The 21,764-nt window shown below is 44.7% G+C and overlaps 7 protein-coding genes across 9 annotated transcripts in view; 5 read left to right on the top strand and 2 right to left on the bottom strand.

The window, feature by feature from the left end:
* Nucleotides 1-6,385, top strand: part of LOC131889784 (nuclear pore complex protein Nup133-like) — an 11,322-nt gene extending 4,937 nt beyond the window's left edge. The window contains exons 7-16 of the mRNA XM_059238961.1: nt 3,247-3,420; nt 3,490-3,652; nt 3,742-3,913; nt 3,983-4,270; nt 4,337-4,443; nt 4,516-4,732; nt 4,802-5,144; nt 5,225-5,580; nt 5,673-5,867; nt 5,936-6,385. Of these exons, the coding sequence (XP_059094944.1) occupies nt 3,247-3,420; nt 3,490-3,652; nt 3,742-3,913; nt 3,983-4,270; nt 4,337-4,443; nt 4,516-4,732; nt 4,802-5,144; nt 5,225-5,580; nt 5,673-5,867; nt 5,936-6,328 (2,408 nt within the window). The 3' untranslated portion in view covers nt 6,329-6,385. The remainder of the gene's footprint in view (nt 1-3,246; nt 3,421-3,489; nt 3,653-3,741; nt 3,914-3,982; nt 4,271-4,336; nt 4,444-4,515; nt 4,733-4,801; nt 5,145-5,224; nt 5,581-5,672; nt 5,868-5,935) is intronic.
* On the top strand, nt 1,459-3,116 carry LOC131889794 (S-phase kinase-associated protein 2-like). Its single transcript, XM_059238984.1, has one exon. The coding sequence runs from the start codon at nt 1,474-1,476 to the stop codon at nt 2,884-2,886; it is 1,413 nt and encodes a 470-aa protein (XP_059094967.1). The 5' UTR covers nt 1,459-1,473; the 3' UTR covers nt 2,887-3,116.
* A 593-nt stretch (nt 6,386-6,978) lies between the features above and the next one.
* LOC131889788 (uncharacterized) lies at nt 6,979-9,260 on the top strand. The gene has a single exon (XM_059238970.1). It carries the CDS (start codon nt 7,227-7,229, stop codon nt 9,204-9,206), a length of 1,980 nt encoding a protein of 659 aa, XP_059094953.1. The 5' UTR covers nt 6,979-7,226; the 3' UTR covers nt 9,207-9,260.
* Nucleotides 9,170-10,864, bottom strand: LOC131889804 (uncharacterized). Its single transcript, XM_059239000.1, has 2 exons — nt 9,702-10,864; nt 9,170-9,620 (listed from the first exon to the last, which is right to left on the bottom strand). The coding sequence occupies exons 1-2, from the start codon at nt 10,285-10,287 to the stop codon at nt 9,481-9,483; spliced, it is 726 nt and encodes a 241-aa protein (XP_059094983.1). The 5' UTR covers nt 10,288-10,864; the 3' UTR covers nt 9,170-9,480.
* Nucleotides 10,865-12,947: 2,083 nt separating this feature from the next.
* Nucleotides 12,948-16,053, top strand: LOC131889802 (3-oxo-5-alpha-steroid 4-dehydrogenase 2-like). Its single transcript, XM_059238997.1, has 6 exons — nt 12,948-13,163; nt 14,657-14,906; nt 14,971-15,118; nt 15,191-15,357; nt 15,441-15,711; nt 15,833-16,053. Exons 2-6 carry the CDS (start codon nt 14,726-14,728, stop codon nt 15,897-15,899), a joined length of 834 nt encoding a protein of 277 aa, XP_059094980.1. The 5' UTR covers nt 12,948-13,163; nt 14,657-14,725; the 3' UTR covers nt 15,900-16,053.
* LOC131889803 (palmitoyltransferase ZDHHC3-like) lies at nt 13,157-14,617 on the top strand. The gene has a single exon (XM_059238998.1). It carries the CDS (start codon nt 13,536-13,538, stop codon nt 14,349-14,351), a length of 816 nt encoding a protein of 271 aa, XP_059094981.1. The 5' UTR covers nt 13,157-13,535; the 3' UTR covers nt 14,352-14,617.
* On the bottom strand, nt 15,989-20,836 carry LOC131889787 (gelsolin, cytoplasmic-like). 3 transcript variants are annotated; one of them, XM_059238967.1, is made up of 15 exons: nt 20,553-20,836; nt 19,464-19,545; nt 19,313-19,387; nt 19,036-19,234; nt 18,835-18,947; nt 18,578-18,761; nt 18,306-18,514; nt 18,199-18,213; nt 17,629-18,024; nt 17,451-17,561; nt 17,029-17,385; nt 16,707-16,952; nt 16,526-16,636; nt 16,192-16,305; nt 15,989-16,101 (listed from the first exon to the last, which is right to left on the bottom strand). In XM_059238967.1, the coding sequence occupies exons 2-15, from the start codon at nt 19,515-19,517 to the stop codon at nt 16,096-16,098; spliced, it is 2,190 nt and encodes a 729-aa protein (XP_059094950.1). In that variant the 5' UTR covers nt 19,518-19,545; nt 20,553-20,836; the 3' UTR covers nt 15,989-16,095. The 3 variants fall into 3 exon arrangements, with proteins under 3 accessions (XP_059094950.1, XP_059094951.1, XP_059094952.1); XM_059238968.1 differs by lacking the exon at nt 20,553-20,836 and adding an exon at nt 20,137-20,157; XM_059238969.1 differs by lacking the exon at nt 18,199-18,213 and having other exon boundaries at nt 20,553-20,835.
* Nucleotides 20,837-21,764: the final 928 nt, after the last annotated feature.

Below are 21,764 nucleotides of genomic sequence, written 5' to 3'. Positions count from 1 at the left end.
GGTTAATATCTCGATCCTTCTGCTTTGGCAAGGTTTCATAATATATTCGAAATTGTCTAGGATCGACTTCAAATAACTTTGTTAGTGTGTTTCTCGGAGCGCAGAGCATGAAGTTCCAGTCCGTTTTGAGTCTTCACCTAAAACTAGCTGCCGTCTGGATTTACAACAAAAACGTGTTAGGTTAAAATGTGCCTCCGCTTATGAAAAAGTATAAAAAAGGAGTGGGGTCATGACGGTCATGACCAAGCTGAGGAATTTGTCACTATGATTTTCTCTGCTTATGACTAGCGACCTGTATAATATTTCATTTGTGAGGGCTAAATGTTGACAATCCATCTTTCAAATTCAAGTAGCATATTTTTTTTACAAAAATCATCCCTCGGAAACATCTTAAAAGTCAAGAAGGATAACTTCCTCGGAAACATCTTAAAAGTCAAGAAGGATAACTTTCTCATTTTGGTTTTGTTCTTTGCACCCTAGTGCTAAAATAGTCAGAACCGCGTAGCCTTAACTGCAATAAATATCTCAGCTGATAGGAAAGGGAAGGGAGAACCTTTAACTTTGATGGTCAGACTGTGCTTTTTTTGGCGCGTGGAACAGTAAGAAAAATAGTTAGATTGTAAGAATTCACTTACCCTCAAATTTTGAGTTCCAGTTGGTTTACTTTTGGACGCAGTGCAAAAAAAAAAGAAAAGAAACGTCCCTAACTAAAATCAACATATTTTTGCTTTTCATCAGGAAAATGCTCTGTACTTAGCTTGACCCAAAGGAAAAAAAAACACTACAAAAATATTTTTAAATAAAAAAATATCATTCTGCGCTTTACTTCTGGCTGAATGAAGTAACTGAGCTAAAGCTGTCAAGCATGATCAAATGATAGTGCAATGAAATTCGTCTTGGCTTGAGTGAATAGAATTGGCACCGCGCTGTATATCTGCCATTTGCCCCTTGTGTGCTGTTCAAAATCGTGCTTACAGCCGGTGGTTATCCATGTTTAAAGCATTTTATCGAATTTGGCTCCTTTTTGTTATGGAACAATTTTGTGCCATTTTTAACCACTCTTTTTATGCATATACGTGTCAGAGTTTAGAGCATATTTTTGCCGTCCTTCTTAGCAAGTAGCGCCATTCCATTGTCTAAATCCCTTGGCAGAGGGCCCAATAACTGGGCTCACTTTTACTGGAAACTCGTGTCCCTGATCCCTGGGCGCGTGCCTGCCGGTAAACGTTATTCTCCACCGATTAGTTGGCTGTACTACTTTTTTGAATTTTAACCTGACCTAATCAAACCTAATCTAATCTAACCTTACCTAACCTAACACGATATTAATAACCCTTAAAGTCTCTATCTAAACCTTTTAACATTTTGCCACAAATTTAAAGATGAGCACCGCCAACTATTCGGTGAAGAATAACGTTTATCTGCCCCCCCCTTATCCATCATGGGACCACCGTCACCCTGTGACTAGCCCTGATGACTGACACGAAGCGTCACCCTGAATGTGTTCTCTACAAACTTGAAGGCGCGCATTTCTTGGCATTTCTCCCGGCTCTTCAACCTCCCTCCTCCCCAATCCTCGACCGCCTCCACCGGGTTCGCTTCTGGGCCCAATCTTGGGGTGAGCGGAGCCTATCAGGATCAGTGAACCTCGCCCTCGTCACCATGGACCCCGGAGGGCTAGACTTTGATCAAGAGAACGCCCGCCCGCTCCCGGGATCCCGCCCACCGTGTCAGAAACGCGTTCGTTTGGCGGATAGCTCGACTTCCGTCGGCACCAGTCTCTCCTTACGCGATCTCAGCAATAGTCCGCTCACGCTAGGGACATGGTGGAGGCGGAGCACCAACGAGGCCGACTCGAGTCAGGTCTGGACCGAGGCTGAGGGGCGTGACGGGGCCCAGCCCGGCCCTTCGCCCTTCGATTTATTGTCGGATGAACTGATTTTGGATATTTGTCAGTTTCTGCCCAAATGCAGTTTGGCGCGTCTGATGGGCGTGTCCAAACGATTGTACCGCCTCTGTCAGGATGAGAGTCTCTGGCGACGCATCGATTTGGGCCTCAAGGTCCTGCCCCCCGGCACCTTGGACATCTTGGCCCAAAGGGGTGTGTGGGTGTTGCGGCTGACCAAGAGCACGCTCCTCTCGCCCGTTCTTCAACGACCTTTGAGTTGGCCCGCCAGTCCGGAGCTCATGTACCTGGACTTGAGCATGGCTAGTGTGGACGTGTCAGACCTAGAGAAGTTGCTAGCCCAATGTCAACGCCTCCGAAAAGTGGCCTTAGAAAATTTGACCTTGTCCGACCCAGCCCTGGCGTTCCTGAGTCGGAACCGTGAATTGAGGGTCGTTCATCTAGCATTAACCCGTCAAATCAGTCTGGTTGGGATTGAACGCCTCTTGAGTGAATGCGGCAAACTCGAGGATGTCAATTTGGCTTGGACCGGATTAAACGTAGCCACATTGGATGTGGTAGCCCGAGTCATGCCTCGCGGTGTAACGCGGTTAAACTTATCCGGTTGTCGCGAGACCTTGAATAATAAACATGTCCAGAGCCTAGTCCGGCGTTGTTCCCGGTTAGTGGAACTAGACTTGTCCGATGCCTTGCATCTCACCGGCGATGTGATCGAGAGCATCGTGGCCCACTTGGGACAGCTCGAATCGTTGAGTACATCCCGATGCTATAGCGTGTTCCCAGCCGCCTACCTCGAGTTAACGCGGATGCCTTCGTTAAGGTTCTTCAATGTGTTTGGAATCTTCAAGTCCACAGGCATTGAAGAGCTCAAGGAACAACTCAGTCCCATCGAGGTCAACAAGTTCTTATTCTCATCCATCGCGAGACCTACGGTCGGCATTAAACGCACTTCGCTGTGGGGCCTCAGGGTCCGAGACTGAAACCCCCGACCAAAGGAGGAACGTACATTTCCTGTCCAACTGTCATGAAATAAGAGGAAATGGAACGACCTTCCGGTCCTCCCAAGTGATATTGAAGAACCCGGGCTGAACATAAAAGCGGACATTACGCTTAATAATATTATTTAGACACCGCTCGCCTCAACTCAAAATACCCTATCAGTAGTGTCTCCAATGTCACGTCAATAAATGTTATTGATTCGTAGCAAAAATACGAGTATTTCGTTTCATTCCTTGTCGCACACACCTCCTGAAAAACTAACATCTCTTTTTGCTATTATGGCTGAAAGACTAATTTAGCCTATTTTAAGGGATGATGAGATCAATTTTTTGTTCTAAAAGGTATGGTGGATTGCTCAACGGAAGAACAACCGACTGAATTCAAAAATATCATTGCCTTCAAACCCAGTGATGGATCCAAGGATCAGAATATTACGTCCTTGGGCTATAAGCTCATGTTCCCCAACAAAAAGTATGCCTACATTTTCAATAACGAGGGTATCATCTGTGTCCCAGGTGAGTTTAGCTCTCTCTGCATAATAGGTTTACTTCTTATACCTTAAAAAAACACATTTATGCATCTAGCCCAAGGGGACGGGAATGAAAATGACTTTTTCGACTTTTCCACCGGAGGCAACGCCATTTTGGGAGCCAAAAGTGTGGACGGAAAGCCCTACTTTTTCGCTGCCAATCAAGGATTGGTCCATCTCGCCGTGAATCAAAATATGAGCGTGCTTGAACCATCGATGTAAGTCCACCACCATACTAGGACATAATTGCAAGCTATGTTTCGAACTTAAAAAACGATCATGCTTCTTTTATACTCACCTCCCGCAGGACCTCGTTCAATGAGAGTGTTTCTGGGTTTGACCCTATGACCCCCAAGAAGCTGTCTGAAAGCATAAACATGTCGGCCATCTCCCAAACTGGTCTGGATAACCTCTCCATTTCCGAATCCAAAAGTGACCAGCTAAAGGCTGCATTTTTGCTCTTCTGCAAACGAAACCTGGTTAGAAAATCGCTTAGTTAAAAAAACCCCACAGCACATAAATATCAATTTCTTTAACGCTTCTTTTAGACTAAATCAGCGAGCATCATCGAGAGTTTGTTCCCTTCGGACAACATGCGAAGCGAAATTGACTCTTCGGTGGACAAACTGGTTCTCTCCATTTCCAAGGATCTCATTGACGACTTCCCAGCATCCGATCCCCGATGGATGGAGAGCGTTCCGGCCTCCGAGGCCACTTTGGGACAGGGCACCATGGGAGCAACGATGTCCTTGTTGATCCTTCATCAGCTTGAAGACAAGCAAACTGCACTCGAGTTCTTTGTTAGTTTCCTCAAGGAAGTTGGTCTTTGGAACAAAGTAAGCCCTCTCTCATTGCTTTACTTTGGGATTGAACTGAATTCTTAGGTGTAATCTCCTTTTCAGTTGTGTGGTGTAACTATCCGGGAAACTCCAATCCCGACATCTTTGGTTCTCTGCGAACAAGTTGAAAAAACCGCGGCCGCCATAGCCCTTCGTACCATTCACTCCGAGTAAGTCCTTAAAATTTCAGCTAACTTGTGACTTGGGAATAAAGTATTGAATGATTTTCTTTCCCTAATTAGGCATCAATCCTTAGTAGACAAGGCCATTGAGCGAGTGGTTCGGCATCGCAAGGTCGTGTTGGAAAGAGGACTTACTTCTCAAGATCACTTTTATCGAGAGATTTCGCGGGTTCACGAGATTTTTGACGGTCTTCAAGCCCTTCAAGATGAATTGCTTCTTTCCCAGACCCCTAGAGAGATCGTTAATGCTCTCATCGCCATCAATACAATTTTTCAAGTAAAACGTCCAGCTTGCCTTAGGATTAGATTTGACTGCATAACTAAAATGTTTTTCATTTGTTTATAGCGAGTCCTGAAGGATGCTCTTCAAGTGAGAGAGAAAAAGGCCCTTGAATTTAGCCCGCCCAAGTCTCTTATCGAGGAAATGGAGTACATTCCATGGAGCTCGGCCCCGGGTCCTAAGGGTCTTCGTACTGCTCTTATTAATCAAGTGAAGATCTCAATGGAGAAAGGTCTCTCTTTGGCCGAGAATAAGGCCACCCGAGTGGAGATTGTAAAACAAGTTGTCCATTTGATTGACTTCATCTTGGATGGATTCCTTTGCCAATTGAACAAAACCAAAGAGGCTCGTCGTCCAGTCGTATTGAAACAGTACGAGAAAAACCGAAGCGAACTCATTTCTACTTTAGGTAAGTGGGAGCCAAACTAAATATAATGTTACAGAAAGATGAATCTGTTGTAACTTGGGCGTTTATTTATTTTTTTATAGTGAGCAAAGGATATCTGGAAGAGGCCACCAGTTTGGCGGAGAAGTACTTGGAGTTTGTGGCTTTGATCAAAATCTGCGAAATCACAAAAAATCGCGCTCGTTTAGATGGTTACATGGAGGAATTCGCAGAGCACGATTTCTCATCGTTCCATTTCGATTGGCTCGTTCGCGAAGGGAAACAAGGGATGCTCCTCAGCCAGACGTCGAGCTCTCGTCATGGAGAATTGGGCAAGTTCCTAAAAGGCCATTCCAATATTTCTTGGCTGCATGATATTCAAATCGGAGATTTTGGCAAGGCTTCGTATACCTTGGGTAATCTTGGGAAACACGAAACTGATCTGATCGCCAGAAAAAAGGTAAGCTAAGATTGCTTTGCGGTTGTTGAGCATGGCTTTCAACTAAAAATTACGTTTATTGAATATTGTTTTACGTTCGTCCACATTTCCAGACTATTTTAAGTCTGGCCAAACTCGCCGCCTTGGCCTCGGATGAGAGCGACGAAAACATTTTGAAGTCAGTCAATGACGTTGAAGATCAACTCATGGTACTGGATGCTCAAGAGCAATTGCCCAAAAGTGTTATGGATGCGTTCAAATTTGACTCTGAATCCATGCACGTTCTCGCTGCCCGGGAGATTATTGAGGTATGCGATCAAGTATCAAAACCGGGTTAAGAAGAGGTGCAATAATCGAGTATGGATATTTCTTCTAGTTGTACATTGGGGATGAGAACATACAAGGAGATCACATAGACTTCAAAAAGGCTTTGGACTTATTGGATTTTGTCAATGTGGTCGATGAAGAAGAGATGACCGCACTCAGACTTCACATCTGGAGTAAAGCCATTCTCAAAGATTCATGGGTAGACTTTGACGTCGATAATCCTTTGGAGGCGGTAAAGGAGACGGTTTGCTTCAAATTGATCGAGTTCTGTTACATCCAAGGGGCGGATTTATCCACTTTGGTGCCATCGGTTGAAGAAATACTGAGTGCTGACGAGTTATCCGGTTTAGCCAAAAACAGAAATTTCCAATTTTTACTCCAAACTGGATACGAACATATAACTCGAGTGTGTCAAGAGGAGTCGGATAAAATGGACTCTTAACTCATTTTTCCTCTCCATTCAAATATTTTTCGACAATAAATTGGGCTTTGTACAGGATTTCCAAGTTGCCATTTGAAATATGAAGCATATGGTTGATATCTTGCTTTGACATCATGCCTCATTGACTCGCCTCGTTGCTTTTGAGCGTGTCGTGATTCGCTGAATGTCCAAAATCATTCGAATTCGTTTCTTGATGCCGCCACCAAGTACAGGAAGGCACTGCAAACATACTGTACACAAATAGACATCCTTGAACACACTGAACGAAAACAATCTGTTACATGATAAGACTCATATTCAATCTCGGACTTTCAATAGGTGGGAAGTCCAAATGAAAAACCAGTAGATTTGCGATCCAGTCCCATGCTGGGATACATATCTCACTAACCTAAAATTCTGTTCGAAGCGCACGACGCGCCTTTATATGAACAGTACTTGCCAAGCAAGCATGTGGTATGGTTGCCGGCTCTTTTTGGGAGAGCTATTCTCTCTGGTCTGGCTCTCCTCTCTTGTCCAGGTGGATGGTTCGATTCATCCAGGTGAAGATCCGAGATCTACCCTCGACGTCTTCCTCTCAATCCAAGCACTCCCTCCGTCTGTCGTCTCTAGCATTTGGTCTCGATCTCTGCTATCTCTCTTCTCGTTCTCTCTCTTTCTAAGCACAAAGAAGACCCGATGCTTTTTCACACACGCACCTGTGCTCTCTTTCCTTCTCTGGTTTGGGCAACCGGGCCCATGATCATCAATGCTTTTCCAGCCAACTTGAGGAGGTTCACAGGTAGTGACAACGACCCTTCTTTCTGGCTTTGCCAAAGCTTCTGGTACAAGCTGTTTTTGCAATGGCGGAGACCATTCGGAAATTGTGATTGTTCCCAGTGATCTCGTGATTGAATTTGCCATGCAGCAAACGCCACAACAACGACCCATGACCAATGGCCATGGCGGGCTCCGCCCCTCGTCACTAGCTCATCCCACGCATAACTTTCCACCCCCGTACCGTTCGCCCCCAAATCCTCTACCTCCACAACCAACATCCAAAACAGCCTACAGTAAATTTAATGTGAGTGAGCCTAACATCAATGGCCCTCCTTCAGGGATCTTCACTGGCTCACCGGTGGGATATCGCCATACCATGACGTTGGATCACTCACATCAAGTGCAACATGGTCTCAAGAATATGCTGACAAGTTCGGGAGCACCACCCAAACATGCCACTCTTGATTCGAATGGACAAACTTACGCCCTGCAGCAATTGCGGAGTAATGGATTGGGTTCCGGCTCAGATCCCCAACAACAAAGACTTCAGACTCTCCAGAATCGGCTGCCTTTGCCTGGAGATACCTATGTGAGCCCTGATAATCTTCGTGATACAGCTAACCGGATGTTTTCCCGTAATCAGCAAGAACGATCGTCCTTTGGAGGAAACCCCATGATGACGCAAGCTCCCTCCGGACAATCGAAAGCCACGAATGGGAATCAAGAAAACCACTATTACAACACTCAACGATTTATATCCAATGCTAATCAAAGTGACGACGGCAAACGACACTCCTTCACCAACCAGAGCTTTAGAAAGGCCACAGGCCAAGATAAAACCCCTCCGCAAGTTCCGCCTAAGCCCCATTCACGATCCACCAGCAAAGAGAGACTAAGAGATCCCAATGATGAAGGAGATCATTTAGATGCTGAGTTGAAACACATTCTCAGAGGAAGTCACGCCAATGGTCAAGGAGGAAAGCGAATTAGCATGGGAGGGACTCCACCTTTACCAGCTTTGTCTCCTGATCCAACCCCAGAATCGTCTCCAGATGGTAACCATCAAAAGCCCTCAAAAACTGGGACCAAAGAGAGCAGCAACGGCAAAGTGGCACCCACATCCTCCAAGGTCAATCACAATTTCAAAGCCGCGAACAAACTCTTGAACGGACTCAGTCACATCAATCCGACTCGTGCGGGGTCACAGAACCACGACGATGCTTTTTCCTCGTTCACCCAATCTACCATGGGGGCCTTGACCTTGGATTTGGAGAGCGTTCTTGGTCTCCAAACTGATATCACATCCGACGATTCGACCACAATAGACAACACAGATGCTGCGGCTATCCGAAAGCAATTGGACGGCTTGGAAAGCATGTACTCAGAAGTGCTCAAATTGCTAGGCCTTCGAAAGTATGGAAGAGCTCCTGGAATGCCTAGCGGCGTGGGAGGGGGCACTTTGGGTGATCGGGGTAGACGAAAACTCTATGGAAGCATGAGTTCCCTCCCAAGTGTCAGTTCAATCGGAAGTCGACATGTGTACAAAGATCGTCGGCCAGGAGAGCGCGCCAAACGCTCAGCGGCAGGTGGGGCAGGAAAAGACAAAAGTGTGAACAAACGTTTCCAAAGGCTAGAATCCCACGTGGTCACTTTGGCGCGAAGTGTGGCTCACCTGACCTCCGAGATGCGGAACCAGCAATTGTTGATACAGGAAGTCGAGGCCTTGCGCTTGGAAATGCAACAATTGCGAGGTGGGCATCCCCCGCCTCCTACCGCCAGACCCAACGGTTACGTTGGGGGTTATATGGACCCTGAAAGTTTCTTTGCGTCGCAAGGAGGTGCCAACAAATTGAACACAGTTCAAGCCAATCGTGTTCGCAAACTGACGAAATTTTTCGGCGCCGAGCCTCCATTACTGAGACTCTTTCTCAAGAATCTTGGCTATGAAAAGTACGCCTCGGCCTTTGAAGATGCCAAGATCGGCTTACTAGAGCTGCCCTATCTCTCGGAAGAGAGATTGGAACAGTTGGGATTACCCATGGGACCGAGAATGAGAATCATGCAGGAAGCCAAAGTGAGCATTGGTAATGATCAGAACAATGTGAGTGTTTATATTCTTTAATTACAAACAGAATAAACCTTAGTCGGTGACAAGTGTCACTTTTGATTGATTCAATCTTTGCTTTATGTTTTGGCACGACTCAAAGATGACATGCAAATAGTTCCTTGGGTTGATATTGTCGGAAGTACAAATGAGCCAAGAGCAAAATTCGATGAAGTACGTATACTATCTGCTCGCCTTGCTTGGTATATTTAATGAGATCAATCTGGTTACGCATAGTGGCTTATAACTACTTTTTCGAATCTAACTTGAATTTGTTTCCCCATTGACATATCTATTGGAACGAATCATGTCGTTTGTGATTTGGTTCTGAGAAAGCTAGACCACCACCATGAAGCTTGCCAAGGAAAATTGAGTTGGGAAACGTCGCGGATTGGAAGTATCTCGGAGGACTTGGAGTATTGGAAGATTTATCTGAAAAAAAAAGTTGAATATACAGAAAATAAAATTGAAGATCTTAGAGTTGAGTTGATTGTATTCCATAATAATTCTTACCTGAACCACTAGGAAAGAATAACGGGTTGGAAGCGATTCCCAGAAAATTTTCATCGATTTTGGCAAAGTCAAATAATACCAATGGAATTCCAGTTGTACTTTGGGGCATAAGGATGGTATTGTCGGAGGCAATGGTTCTGATTTTGCTCGAGAACGGTCTTGAGGTGGTTGAACGGACTGCTTTCAACCAGCTCTTATCGATAGAACTGTCATAGAAGTCTTCGCTCCTAAGAGCCATGGCTCTCGGAGATTGGTCATCGGATGAAAACGTGGCGGTGACCTTGCTTAAGTTGGTTTTGCCAGCTTTAGCTTGAGCAGCTCGATGAGCCTTAATATATGGATTCCACAGAAATAAATAATAGAGTGATAGCAGAATGGCAATCATTGACACGCAGAAGATGTAACCGATCACTGTTATCACTCTGGCCACCTTTTTGTTAGGTTTGGCAGCGTAGAGCTTTTCTCGCGCGATTTCATCCGCTTCTTCCACGGCCGCGATCCCGTTAGCGGTGCCCACGGTTCCCATACACGTGGGCGGGTACTTCACTTCATTGCCCGTATTGCTATTGGTTCTCAAACCATTCATGATGAATCAAAGTCAGGGTCTCGGAGAGTAGTCCAATTTTAGCGAAATGGTCGTCTCGTCATTGGACGATTTGGAGGCCGAAAAGTTCCATGCAAAAACAAGTCTGACCTTGGTCGTGCATGGTGATAAAGCTAAGGAAAACTAGATGATGTAGAGAGCCAAGTACCACAGTCTTTCCGCAAGAGTTCACTAGCATCAACTGTATTTTCTGTCTTTATCTAGCCTGGCTTGTTTATGGGAGAGAGACTTCCATAGAAACTGGAAAGGCCACGCCAATTTAGCCTTCCCTGGAACACAAGAGTTGGCTCGGAATGGGATCTAGAATCGCCAGCCTACAATTCTGTCTGTGTAGCGCCAATGAAGGAGACTTACTGTAAGCAATCACAGCCTTGAAAAGACCAGGAAAAGAAAGAGGACGTAATCACAAAAAGATGAAATCCGATCGAAATACAGTCAAAACTCACACGATGAGCTCTACGACTGTGTACGACTGCAAATCGTAGACTGAGATTTCTCTAAACGTTGTTCATGTAGATTAAACAAGTGTGCTACATAGACGAAACTTAGACCTACTACAATTATTTGATATTCTTTTTGGGGGGGAACGTCGATTATACTGATTGCTTATTCATTACTTGATTCGTGAAAACTCGAGTTTTTTAGTATCTATACATGAAAAAAACTCGACAAGTGTTAAATGATGCTATAATGGTTTTTAGAATAGTGTGTGCCTCTCTCCTTTGATTTCCAATCGTAGCAAGAATTCTTGCTTGCGGTAAAGAAGCAAGGAACCCAAAGTTCGGCATGACAGTTATCCCTGCTTTCGTTCGTTGGTATATTGGGTTTCAAGAAATTATGCAAATAAACTTGGGATGGTTCCCAGTGTCTGCACAAAAGAAATATAGTTTGTCGTCCCCTCTTGTTTTTTGGCTTATGAGTTTGAACTTGTATCTAGATATATTGCTTATGGAGTTTATGAATTTAGATTCATACGAGTACTAATACGTTTTGGGAAATATGGGGCCACCTTTCTTTCCAGATCCAGAAGCAATTGTCATGGATTTTCCAGTAGGGACTTGGGTCTCATGATATCTGTTTCTTTCCTAGTGTCCCAACAAGGCCATTGTTGCATTTTTGAATAGCTTAGCCGGTTTGTACGAGCCTAACACGTTTATGTGTCTTCTTTGTTAGTGTCAGAGAAAGTGGTATGACACTCAACGACACAAACCAACTGAAGACCAAACAAAGACAATATAGTTGATAGGAATCTGTACCAAAAGTGTTTTGTGCTAATGACAGCAAACTTTCTTCTCACCAGACACGGTAAATTTGTGTCTTTTCCAATGAAGAGTTAGAGGCCGTCAAAATGGATTAAGGACATTAAGTACATTTAGCTGCAATTCCTGATGATGTTTCAAAAATGTTACCGCAAGGACAACGTCCTTAATTATTACTAACAAATAATTGTTGGTCATTTCTAGCCGAGTTTTTCGCGCGAAAAATGTGTAACTAATTTTGCAGTTGTAGCGTATGACAATGACAATAATTTGCATGTATTCTAGTTTTCCGATCACGTCAGCTTTCAACTGTCCTCAATTCTATACTTTCAAGGTCCCAATAAATTATCTTTTAAGAATCCCGGATTGAAAACAAATTCATAATTTTGGGTTGTTATCTCAATAAATACACTTTGCGCCAGAATTTTCTATTTAATGACTTTCTTACCGTTGGTAAGAATTTCATCCTCAAGCAATTCATGACGAAAATTTGAAAATTTTTAAGTCTTGTTTAACTTCTCGTGTTCGTATAGTAGCTAACCCACCAAGGAATTAGACTTGGCCCCGACATATAAAACTGCATTTCATCCCATCCTATCTCATCAAATCTGATTTTCTTTGTCGCCTTTTTCATCTACTGCAATATTGTTGGGCAGCCTCCAAAGGTCCTTCTGCGGAAACGAGAACTCGATCAGAAACGAACTTTTACAGATCAGCAAGAACTTTGGCTTGTGGTCAAAGTCCTGATTCATCAGCCTTTTGCTTTCTAACGTTCTCAAAATGGGAACATAACGTTAGTTGCCTTATAATACCTATCTCTTGGAAATAAACCTATTTTAATATCGACGAAAGTTCATGTACCCAAAAATAGCCAGCCAATGATTTCAAGCACAAAAAGAGAGATTTTATGCCGCTCAATGCTCTCGGCTTAGTAATTCATCGACATTAGTGTAAAGATCAGTATGTGACAAATGATTCAACCTCAAAAAATTTAAAACTGTATCATGGGAAACTGGTTATATCTATCATCGAACAATGTTTGTATAATGCTTATAAACCATATCGATATTCATTTTTACGCCATGACATGACCAAGAGTCGCAATGAAGAGTTATAAAATGAGTATTTGAAATCGAACTCAAATCAATGACCCCTTCACGTACCTAGCCGTAATGAAAGGCTAAATACAAACATCCTATCAGATAGAGAAGCTGCCATATGTGGCTAAGATTCATGAACTAAAAGGATCTATTTACCTGCTACACATCGCCAAAAGAACTGAGTGTATTAACTCATGGATGAATGTACTCAGAGTCAAACTGCTTTGGTCACCCTCTGGGCCTTTGAACTGGCTACATACATTAGGCTACATTAGGCCAGCCAGCCCTTCCTCTCCGATGGTTCACGTTAGAGGTCTAGTCACGCCGCCCGTGTCTCCTCAGGTCTCCCTCCCTCGCCTCGTGCCCATCTTGAGCCGCAGGCCTTCACTCTTGCCGTCCAGCCGGTCCAAGGCTGGCCTGTCAAAAGCCAGCTGGGCCCTTTGGCTCTGGGCTCTACATCAGATCATAGGGGACTAACATGCACGGACGGACGGACTAGGTACGATCGTTGAACTGAGACATTGAGCATTGAGCGTTAACTCAAGGGACACACGGGCGATTCCACCCAGGCAGACTTGGTGACGTCGTCGGTCTTCATGCCTTCATCTCTTCATTCCTGGACGGCTTCAGGCCCAGGCCCAGACATAGGACTTGGCGATTCTGCGGTCTTGGTCTGGGATTTGCGTTGCTAACCCGCACCGAGTGACTCTCGGATCCAGCCTCAGCGGCTTTAAGGCGGGAATCAATCGTCCCCGGGGATGTGGGTGCTGGATCTGCTCGAGAGCAGAATTGTTTGGACGCTGATGATCCCACGGAGCTGACCGCGGGTGGTGTTTGGGTGTTTGGGGTCCAATCGGGGGCTCTAGATAGGATGGTGTTCCGGGCTGATCCCTGTGGGATCACTTGCATCTTGATGACTTACGCCTGCGTTCTGTACGCGGATTACGTGGTGGTCCGCTGGATCATCTTGGCCACGCAAATGCACAACAGTCTTTGGGGCGCCTTGAACGCCCTCTTGTTCAATACCGTGGTATTCCTGCTGGCCCTGGCCCATTACCGGGCGGTCACGGCCGATCCCGGTATCGTGCCTTTGCCACACCACCGGATCGACTTTTCCGACGCTCACGCTCGACCCGACCCGGATGACTTGGCCCCGCCCGAGGTGGATTGGACCATTTGCACGCGGTGCGAGATGTATCGACCCCCTCGTGCCCATCATTGTCGAATCTGTCAGCGGTGCATCCGCAAAATGGATCACCATTGCCCGTGGATCAACAACTGTGTGGGCGAGTTCAACCAAAAATATTTTATTCAGTTCCTGTTCTATACCGGGGTGTTGGCGGCTTATGCCGTGATTTTAGTCGCGTTGTCGTGGTACACGCCTTGTCCCGAGTGCCCCAAAGATATTCACATCAAGCAAACCCGGATTCTACATTCGGTCATCTTGTGTCTGGAAAGTGCGCTCTTCGGCATGTTTGTGGTAGCCATTGGCTGTGACCAATTCGAGGCCATCTTCTCGGACGAGACTTTAGTAGAGCAAGCCAAACGCCAGGGTCCGTACCGACCACGCAAACCCAAGATGGCGTTACTGGCCGAGGTGTGCGGCCGCGGTCATCCACTCACTTGGCTCCTGCCCTGTCAGAGCGTACCGCGGGGCATTGAGCCCATTCATCACTACAGCGTATGATCGAGACCCTCATCCGATCCAGTGCACTCATTCTTGATTGATTTTTTTTTTGTTTCTTAACGGCACGACCTAGACTAATCAACGGATGGACAGCGAAGGTCCGACATATCCAACTCATCCTTGTTCGATTGGACTTTGATGTCAGAGTTTGATCAGCTGGGCTAGTGACGCCTGTGATATTGTACAATAACTGACATTGTAAGACGGAACCTTTTGACTCTTGGAATCGATTAAAAAAGCTACCCGCCCCTTACCGCTCATTCAAACCCTGCGTACAATTCTGATTTGCTCATGCTCATTTCCAGAACCTCCGCCCCTACTGACTGAAAGTTGACTTCATTATTGATCGGACCAACCATTATAGACTCTCCAAGATGGCAGATTTGCATTCACGAATGATTTTGTTGTTCTTTGGTGATGGGTATTCCAATGAAGAAATTACCTTCTCTTTGGTACGGATCGGCACGATATTTATGGTGTTGCAATTCCTGATATCGTTGTTCAGACCGGTGCCGTATGGTCGATACACGGAAGAATCCCCGCGATTCTTAACATGTAGGACAAATTTCACATGATGGAGACGCTAATTGTTCCAAGTGTTCAAATCATTTTGTTGCAGTGTTTAATATCAACAATCGGTTGGCATGGATTGTCCAGGAATGTCCGGCTTTCTTCATTCCCTTAGTGTTTGCGGTGCAAGCTCGGAAGGAGCTTTGTCTTCCTCAATGGATTCTCCTGTCTGCCTTCATGTTGCACTACTTTCAAAGGTCCAAGATGAGCACATTTAGTCACAGACCAACCACTGATGGTCATTGAAATCTTTACTTCTAACATTGTAGGAGCTTTATCTATCCACTTTTGATGCGAAGCAACAACGCCTCGCCATTTTTGTCCACCTTAGCAGCCGTGTTTTTTTGTTCGCACAATGGCATCCTCCAATCCCACACCATTATATACACGGTCAACTATTGTGAGACAGAACTGATGTCTTCTTGGTTTATCGGGGGTAAGTTACCAATTCTAGAACCGTAGCCTACATCAGCCTAAAGCCCTATGTTGGCCATTTCAAATCTCATGATGGTCTTGCAGGGTTGGCACTGTTTGCATTTGGTTTCGTCGTCAATATCGATGCAGATCATCGGCTTCGACTTTTGCGTTCGTCAAAAGAGAGCGCTAAGGGTGGAAAAAGCGGCTACAAGATTCCACATGGTGGACTCTTCCGATTTGTGTCGGCGGCGAATTACTTTGGAGAAATATGCGAATGGGCGGGTTATGCAATAGCCGCCAGAAACATTGCCGCTCTCTATTTTGCCGCATTTTCTTTGGTCTTCCTTGGAATGAGAGGTCTCCATCATCATAGGTAAGATTAGCTCACTTAAAAATTATCAAGCCAAAAACCTAGTCAGTAAAAATTCGATATAAAACAAAATCGACATAGATGTAGGAACTTATCTTACAAATAGAATACGCGTTTGTTTCAGATTTTACCAAACTAAATTTAAGGAATACCCGCGGAATAGAAAAGCCGTGATTCCGTTCATCCTGTGATGTAGGCATCATAGCCAACAAAAGTATGTTCTTTCGAACGCGGCGCTATTCGTACTCTCATGAATGAATCAAACTCGAAACAGGAGATCTTAGTGATTAAAAACACGATTATTTTGACCATATGTGATGAAATACAATGTGAATCAGATTGAAATGTAGTTTTGTGTATGCACCCTTGGATTTTCGTGCGTTGGCCTTAGTCCTGAAAGTTGACAATTTTGAGTTGAAAACAAAGAAAACAAAGTTGAAAAAAAGGAACAAGAATGATGCCGTCAAATATGTTTTTTTTTACCTGCGAAAATGAGGGAAACATGCATGTGAATGAACTTGGCTCTTCGCCTTCTTTTACCACGAAGAACAAAGCGGATTTCTCGCTTCTCTCAGTTGGATCAGTTTCCACATACTCCTAAAAAAGAAGTAAACAATCTCGTAGGTACATCTCCTTCGGTTTCTTTCCATCCTCATTAAAATTCCGCCGACATTGTCGGTAATTTGAGACAGACCTTTCATCGACACCTGATTTGTTTTGACAAGGTGGAATCTAATTGCTTTCTTAAAATCAATTATCGACTTGTAATCGAGCTGAAGTTTTTGGTTTGTTTATGATCTTAGATCGATTGGGTTACCTTTAGAATATTCAGGCCTTCAACCTTCTCCTCCTCGTCGGCTTCACGACCAATCCATAAATAGACCTCATCTCCCGAATCCAAAATCATGACGTCGTCACTCATGAGATCCTAGAATCCTCCCCGATACCATCAAGCTTTAGTACAAAACTAGTACAAATCTACGATCATTAGATCTTACCCTCTGTTCAAAATTTACAAACTCGAAGGCACGATATTTTCCATTGGGCATCTTGCTCACGTGGAAAAGTCTTGGCTCCAAGTTGGGCGAGTTCATATTGAAACCCTTGTCATAATCGCCTTGTCCACCCAGACCCGCCCAGAATGCTTCTGTCTCGGATCCTTCTTCAACCTCGTCCACTTCTCTTCCAGGAGATACGACTTCAATCATTCCTCGAGCGATCTCCTTCTCGTCATCAGAAGTTCCCTGTAGGATATCAGAGACGTTTTTCGCTAGTTTCATTGTCAGGCACTTCAGTGATGAACTTTCAATTCAAGCGTACTTGTCCCTTCCAGATGAAAGTTTTGCTTGGCGTTTCCAGGATGAAAGTGTCATCCGAGTTCAAAGACGCCGCCTTTTCCTCCACTTGAACAGCCCGGACATCCTCGGCACAGGTTCCACGAACACGGAACAAGCGGGTGCCATCCGTGTCATAGGTGTCGTGGTCGTGGACATTCTTAAAGCCAGACGCTTTTCCCCCGGAGAACACCACCATCTTACCACCAAACATCTTAATGAAATGCCGTGGCTCACGTCCTTGCGTCACGCGGACTTGAGTGGCCTTGCCGCTCAATTGGTCGTCCAGTTGAACGGCACATATGGCAGAGGCTGCCTTCTCATCTTGACTACTTTGAGCTCCCTAAGAACAAGACAAATCAGTAGGTTGGACAATTTCAAAAGATGGCACACTGTCTTTGGTCTCACCTGCCAGAAGTAAATGATATATCCATTTCGACCATCCTTCTCGTACGAGTATTTGATCACGTACGAATCTCCCCCAAAGAACATGCCATATTTGTCCTCTTCCAAAGGCACCTGTGAATGAACATTAGCATACCCTTGACCGAATGCCTCGCCATCGAACAATTGCGACCTCACTCACCATCTCAAGATCCTCAATTCGGAAAATCTCCTTCTTGCCCGTGCTATCATCCGGCATAAAGCCAATGGCCGCTCCGGCACTTCGAGCCAAGCGGGACCGATTTTCCGCGTGCATGGAGCTCACATCCCATTCGGCGATCTTCTCTGTGGGATAGAATCGTCCCAACCCGGTGCAAGGGTCGTCCATATCCTCTTTCCAGTCCCTGAAGTACTGCTTGAACATGGCTGTCTCTCCTCCATCGACGATTCTTTCAACTCGAGTCCATTTCGGCAATCCATTCTTCTCGAGGAATGCCTCGGCTGTAACCATGGCTTGGACTCGTTCTTCCTTATTGGACTCCTTACCGATCCAGGCAAAGATTCCGGTCGTGGAACCGGTATCCAGGATGAAACAGTCCTATACAGACAGCGCGAGGGTTGAGGTTGTTCATGATTTGATTTTTTGTCAATTGACTAAAGGATTATTGATATTAACCCAACAGATCTGAGTTTCGAAACAACCAGACAGACAGATGTTAAAAAGTCCAAACCAACCGAATTAGCTACAACTCTAAAATGATCTAAATGTCACCTCTGATTGAAGCACCTGGAAAGATTTCACGATGGATGGATTGAATATGAGAAGAACCCAGAATAAGACGGAAATTCGCCATTCAAAAAAAAAGCGAGTGAACCTACCGATTGCTCCAGAAGTCCATGTTTCAATGGTGCTCCTGATACCTCCACGACCTCAATATTTTCACCCGTTCCACTGACACGGAACAGTGTGATTTCTCGATTCGCTAGCTTCTCGGCCTCGATATCATCGCCCTCCGCTTCGGGCAGCTCATCCTCGGATCCAGATCCGAGCTCTTCGAAAAACCGAGCTCGGCTTCCTCCATATTCATCTGTAGAAAACATCAAATTCACCTATATTCTGATCAAACATGAATTGGCAATGATTTGCTTACCAATGATTTCCACCGTGCCTTCACCCGCATGATCTTCGTCTCTGATCTCATTAGCAGTCTGTGTGGCCTTGAATCTCTCCATTTTTCGGGCTCCAGGAGGCATATACACCAACACGTCATGGTCTCGCCCCAAGTCAAGAATGAAGCAATCCGACTTGTTCATCGACTCCGGGGACATGGGGACCTAATATGAGAGAGCAAGGCTCGAACTCAATTGCTATCATGGCTCTAACGTGGTCATAGTTGTCGGGTTTTACCTGCTTGACCTTGATGTTCCGCTTGCCTTTGACTTGGAACAATCGCTTCACCACATCTTCAGGGTCGACATGGGTAAATCCGGTTTTGACGCCTCCCGGCAAGTATTTAATGCCTATAAAAGATTGAGGTATGCGTGCACTCCATGGTTTATGTCTGAATATTTAAGATCTAGGGGCTATGAAAGACGAGTGGATTCTAACCAGTAGCTTTAAAGTAAGACAAGAAGAGGGCGGACTCGTGCTCTTGAACCTCCCGATGTTGAACGGGCATGCCACCAAGGGAGTCATCCAATTCCACGGACTTGATGGCTGCCGTTCCCGATTCATCTTGGGAGGTCTCCAATCCCAGCCAGAAGTGAATGTCTCGATGCAAACGGCGGCTCGAGCCTTTGGTAAAGGTCTGAAATGGAAACGTGATAAGGTCACGCTAGAAGTGGCAAGACGCAATATCCCCGCGACAGGAAGTCAATGCACTCACATTCAAGACAATGTAGGAGTCTCCTGTGTGGAATTTACCGTACTTGGACTTATCATAAGGAACGGCTTCAAAGTCCTAGAACCAAGATTTACATGCTGTGAATGAGAATGAAACAAAGTTCATGGACAACGACGAATGTTGATGAATTCACCTCGATCCTCCAGATTTCCAGTCCGACTTCCTGTCCTGCGCCCTCGAAACTCATTATTCTCGTGATTTCTTCTCTTTCTTTCCTAAGAGAAATTCAAGACGATCTGTAGAAGTTTCAATCCACATTTGAGTCATAATCAAGAATGAAACATTGATCCCCAAAAAATGCGATGAAATGTAGCATAACGCAAAACTTATGCAATCGTGCCTATATTGTTACATTTTGGACCAAGTGAAGAAGCATTACCAATAGCCCTTTATGAATCATCTCATGGTCATGGCTTTTGAGTTTCCAGCGCTGAAATGGGAAGGTGTTTGTTCTCTAGTTTGTAGAAAACACATTGAAGCATGTTCCAAGCATGCTCTGAATGACGAATATCCTGCCTGTTTCTAAGGCTGATGCCAACAAATAGGCTTTTCGGATCTTCGTACTTGGCATTTCCAATCTCTGTCAGGCTTGTCGCATTTTGTTATTTTGTTTTCGTTCCCGATCTGGGAACTTTCCACCTGGATCTTCAAGCTTATTTTCGGGGGGGGGATGTCGTTTACTGATAAGGCAAAAAAGCATGCATATCCGTTTGATCTTTCTGAGAAAAATCGGTACCTGTCTGTCTCACCGATGTGATTCAGACGACTCGACAATTTCCCAAATGAGATTGATCCTAGCCACTCACCAAGAAAGATGAATCTCGTAAGACAGAAATCCAGTACCAGTTCCAGGGCAAGTGTTTCACAGCAACAATTCAAGTTTTATTACAGGCATTTCCGCCCTTTTTCCCCCTGGGAAATTTGAGTTGCCAGGCAGGGGAAATCACAATTCACCTGCCTCTTTCAAAGCCACTCTGTCTAGGGGAAAACACAAAGACGGGCCATGTCTTGACACTCTTTTTTTTTCTTTAATGTGCATGATTCCCAAGGCAGAAGTACATTTCATTAGGAGCACGCTTGTTTTGGGGAAATTTGTGGATATCAAACTAAATCCTTGCCCTCGGGCTAGCAACAGGAGAGGGCTAAAGAAGGTAATACATATCAACCGCTGTTGTATGAGTGATGATAAGAAAAGTGTCATGCAGATTCTGAGAGACCTTACCTTCCAATCCGCCTACGACAACACGCTGAAATGGAGTGAAATCGGAGGGTCGATCGGCTTGGATGATATGAGAATGCCGAATCGCACTCGCGTTCTCCTCTAGGTCCTGATGTCGTTGTTCCCAGCTCTCAGTCGTTCGCCTTGCACACAAACTTAGGCCACTTCTATCCACGCCCTCCTCGATTCTAGTATTCTCCAAGAGCACCGACGACCACTGATAAAAAGGCAGACACACCATACACGTCGCCCGATTATGTTCCTTCCTCCTCTCTTATTTTTCTCACTGAGAGAACTCTTTGGCAGAGGGACTAAAGCAGTGACTGGACGGAGAGCTAGATTGAGAGCACATTTTATGGTAGGGGAAAATTGGAGTGGTTCCCAAGCACTAGTGAGTAGGTAAATGTGAATTCTTGCAGAGGTTCAATCCGGATAATTCGGTGGTTATGTCTTCGTGAATAAGCCTTTATCTCACTAGGTGTAACGGATTTCCGAGAGACGAATGGGATGACTCATCGACGACATCATCCACCAACAAGTGCAAAAATTTATCTTTAAAGTAGTAGCTTCTAAGAAAAATAATGGAAATGGATGCTTTCTAATTTGGAGTCAAATGTCATAAATGGATTATGTCAGTGATCAGTGAGCATAGGTCTTGCTACAGTCTAAATGAAATAATCAATTTGAGCTTTCGAATGTGAGGCATAAGTTAAAACTGAAAGCAGAGTAATCCTGTAATCCTATTTTCAAATGGGCAGAATGGTGGCATTAACATTTGCTTAATAGGTTTGATAATAAAGAGTAAACATGATTGACTAGTCTTCTATCAGTGCGGCGCTCTTAGGATTCAGTCAGTTCGGAACCTATTTGTCGGCTTTTCGCCGGAATTGCGATTGTGACAAATTTTAGGCTCTTAGCCTTTGAATGGGGAATTGAAAACGAAGATATGCTATGGATCTTGTGATCACTTCGATTTAAAAAAAAATTCTAACCGGAGAAAGGGAATTTTTAACGAAAAATCAATCCCAAGTCTTTGTCGTCCTTATGATATCTAGAGCATAGCATAAAAACTATTTATTTTAAATAGTTTTGAATATGTTGAATTGGATCTCATGTCGTTATCTAGGTTTCTTAAAATCTTCGTACATTAGAAGTGGCCTCTAGGATAGGTTGTGATTTCGTTGATATTTCTGTCAAAGTATTAAGTTGATTTAA

Source organism: Tigriopus californicus, chromosome 11, assembly GCF_007210705.1.
Source record: "Tigriopus californicus strain San Diego chromosome 11, Tcal_SD_v2.1, whole genome shotgun sequence".
Taxonomy (NCBI): domain Eukaryota; kingdom Metazoa; phylum Arthropoda; class Copepoda; order Harpacticoida; family Harpacticidae; genus Tigriopus; species Tigriopus californicus.
The sequence above is the reverse complement of the archived record's forward strand: the minus strand, read 5'-3'. Positions and strand labels throughout refer to the sequence as shown.

Bases quoted from the DNA above. Each gene is read 5' to 3' on its own strand.
- LOC131889794 (XM_059238984.1), top strand. From the start codon at position 1,474: ATGACTGACACGAAGCGTCACCCTGAATGTGTTCTCTACAAACTTGAA.
- LOC131889788 (XM_059238970.1), top strand. From the start codon at position 7,227: ATGCAGCAAACGCCACAACAACGACCCATGACCAATGGCCATGGCGGG.
- LOC131889804 (XM_059239000.1), bottom strand. From the start codon at position 10,287: ATGAATGGTTTGAGAACCAATAGCAATACGGGCAATGAAGTGAAGTAC. The intron at 9,621-9,701 runs GTAAGAATTATT...TTTTTTTTTCAG, and splicing joins ATTCTTTCCTAGTGGTTCAG to ATAAATCTTCCAATACTCCA.
- LOC131889803 (XM_059238998.1), top strand. From the start codon at position 13,536: ATGGTGTTCCGGGCTGATCCCTGTGGGATCACTTGCATCTTGATGACT.
- LOC131889802 (XM_059238997.1), top strand. From the start codon at position 14,726: ATGGCAGATTTGCATTCACGAATGATTTTGTTGTTCTTTGGTGATGGG. The intron at 15,119-15,190 runs GTCCAAGATGAG...CTAACATTGTAG, and splicing joins ATGTTGCACTACTTTCAAAG to GAGCTTTATCTATCCACTTT. The intron at 15,712-15,832 runs GTAAGATTAGCT...CGTTTGTTTCAG, and splicing joins AGAGGTCTCCATCATCATAG to ATTTTACCAAACTAAATTTA.
- LOC131889787 (XM_059238967.1), bottom strand. From the start codon at position 19,517: ATGAGTTTCGAGGGCGCAGGACAGGAAGTCGGACTGGAAATCTGGAGG. The intron at 19,388-19,463 runs GTGAATTCATCA...TCTTGGTTCTAG, and splicing joins TGGAAATCTGGAGGATCGAG to GACTTTGAAGCCGTTCCTTA. The intron at 16,953-17,028 runs GTACGCTTGAAT...GATATCCTACAG, and splicing joins CTTTCATCTGGAAGGGACAA to GGAACTTCTGATGACGAGAA.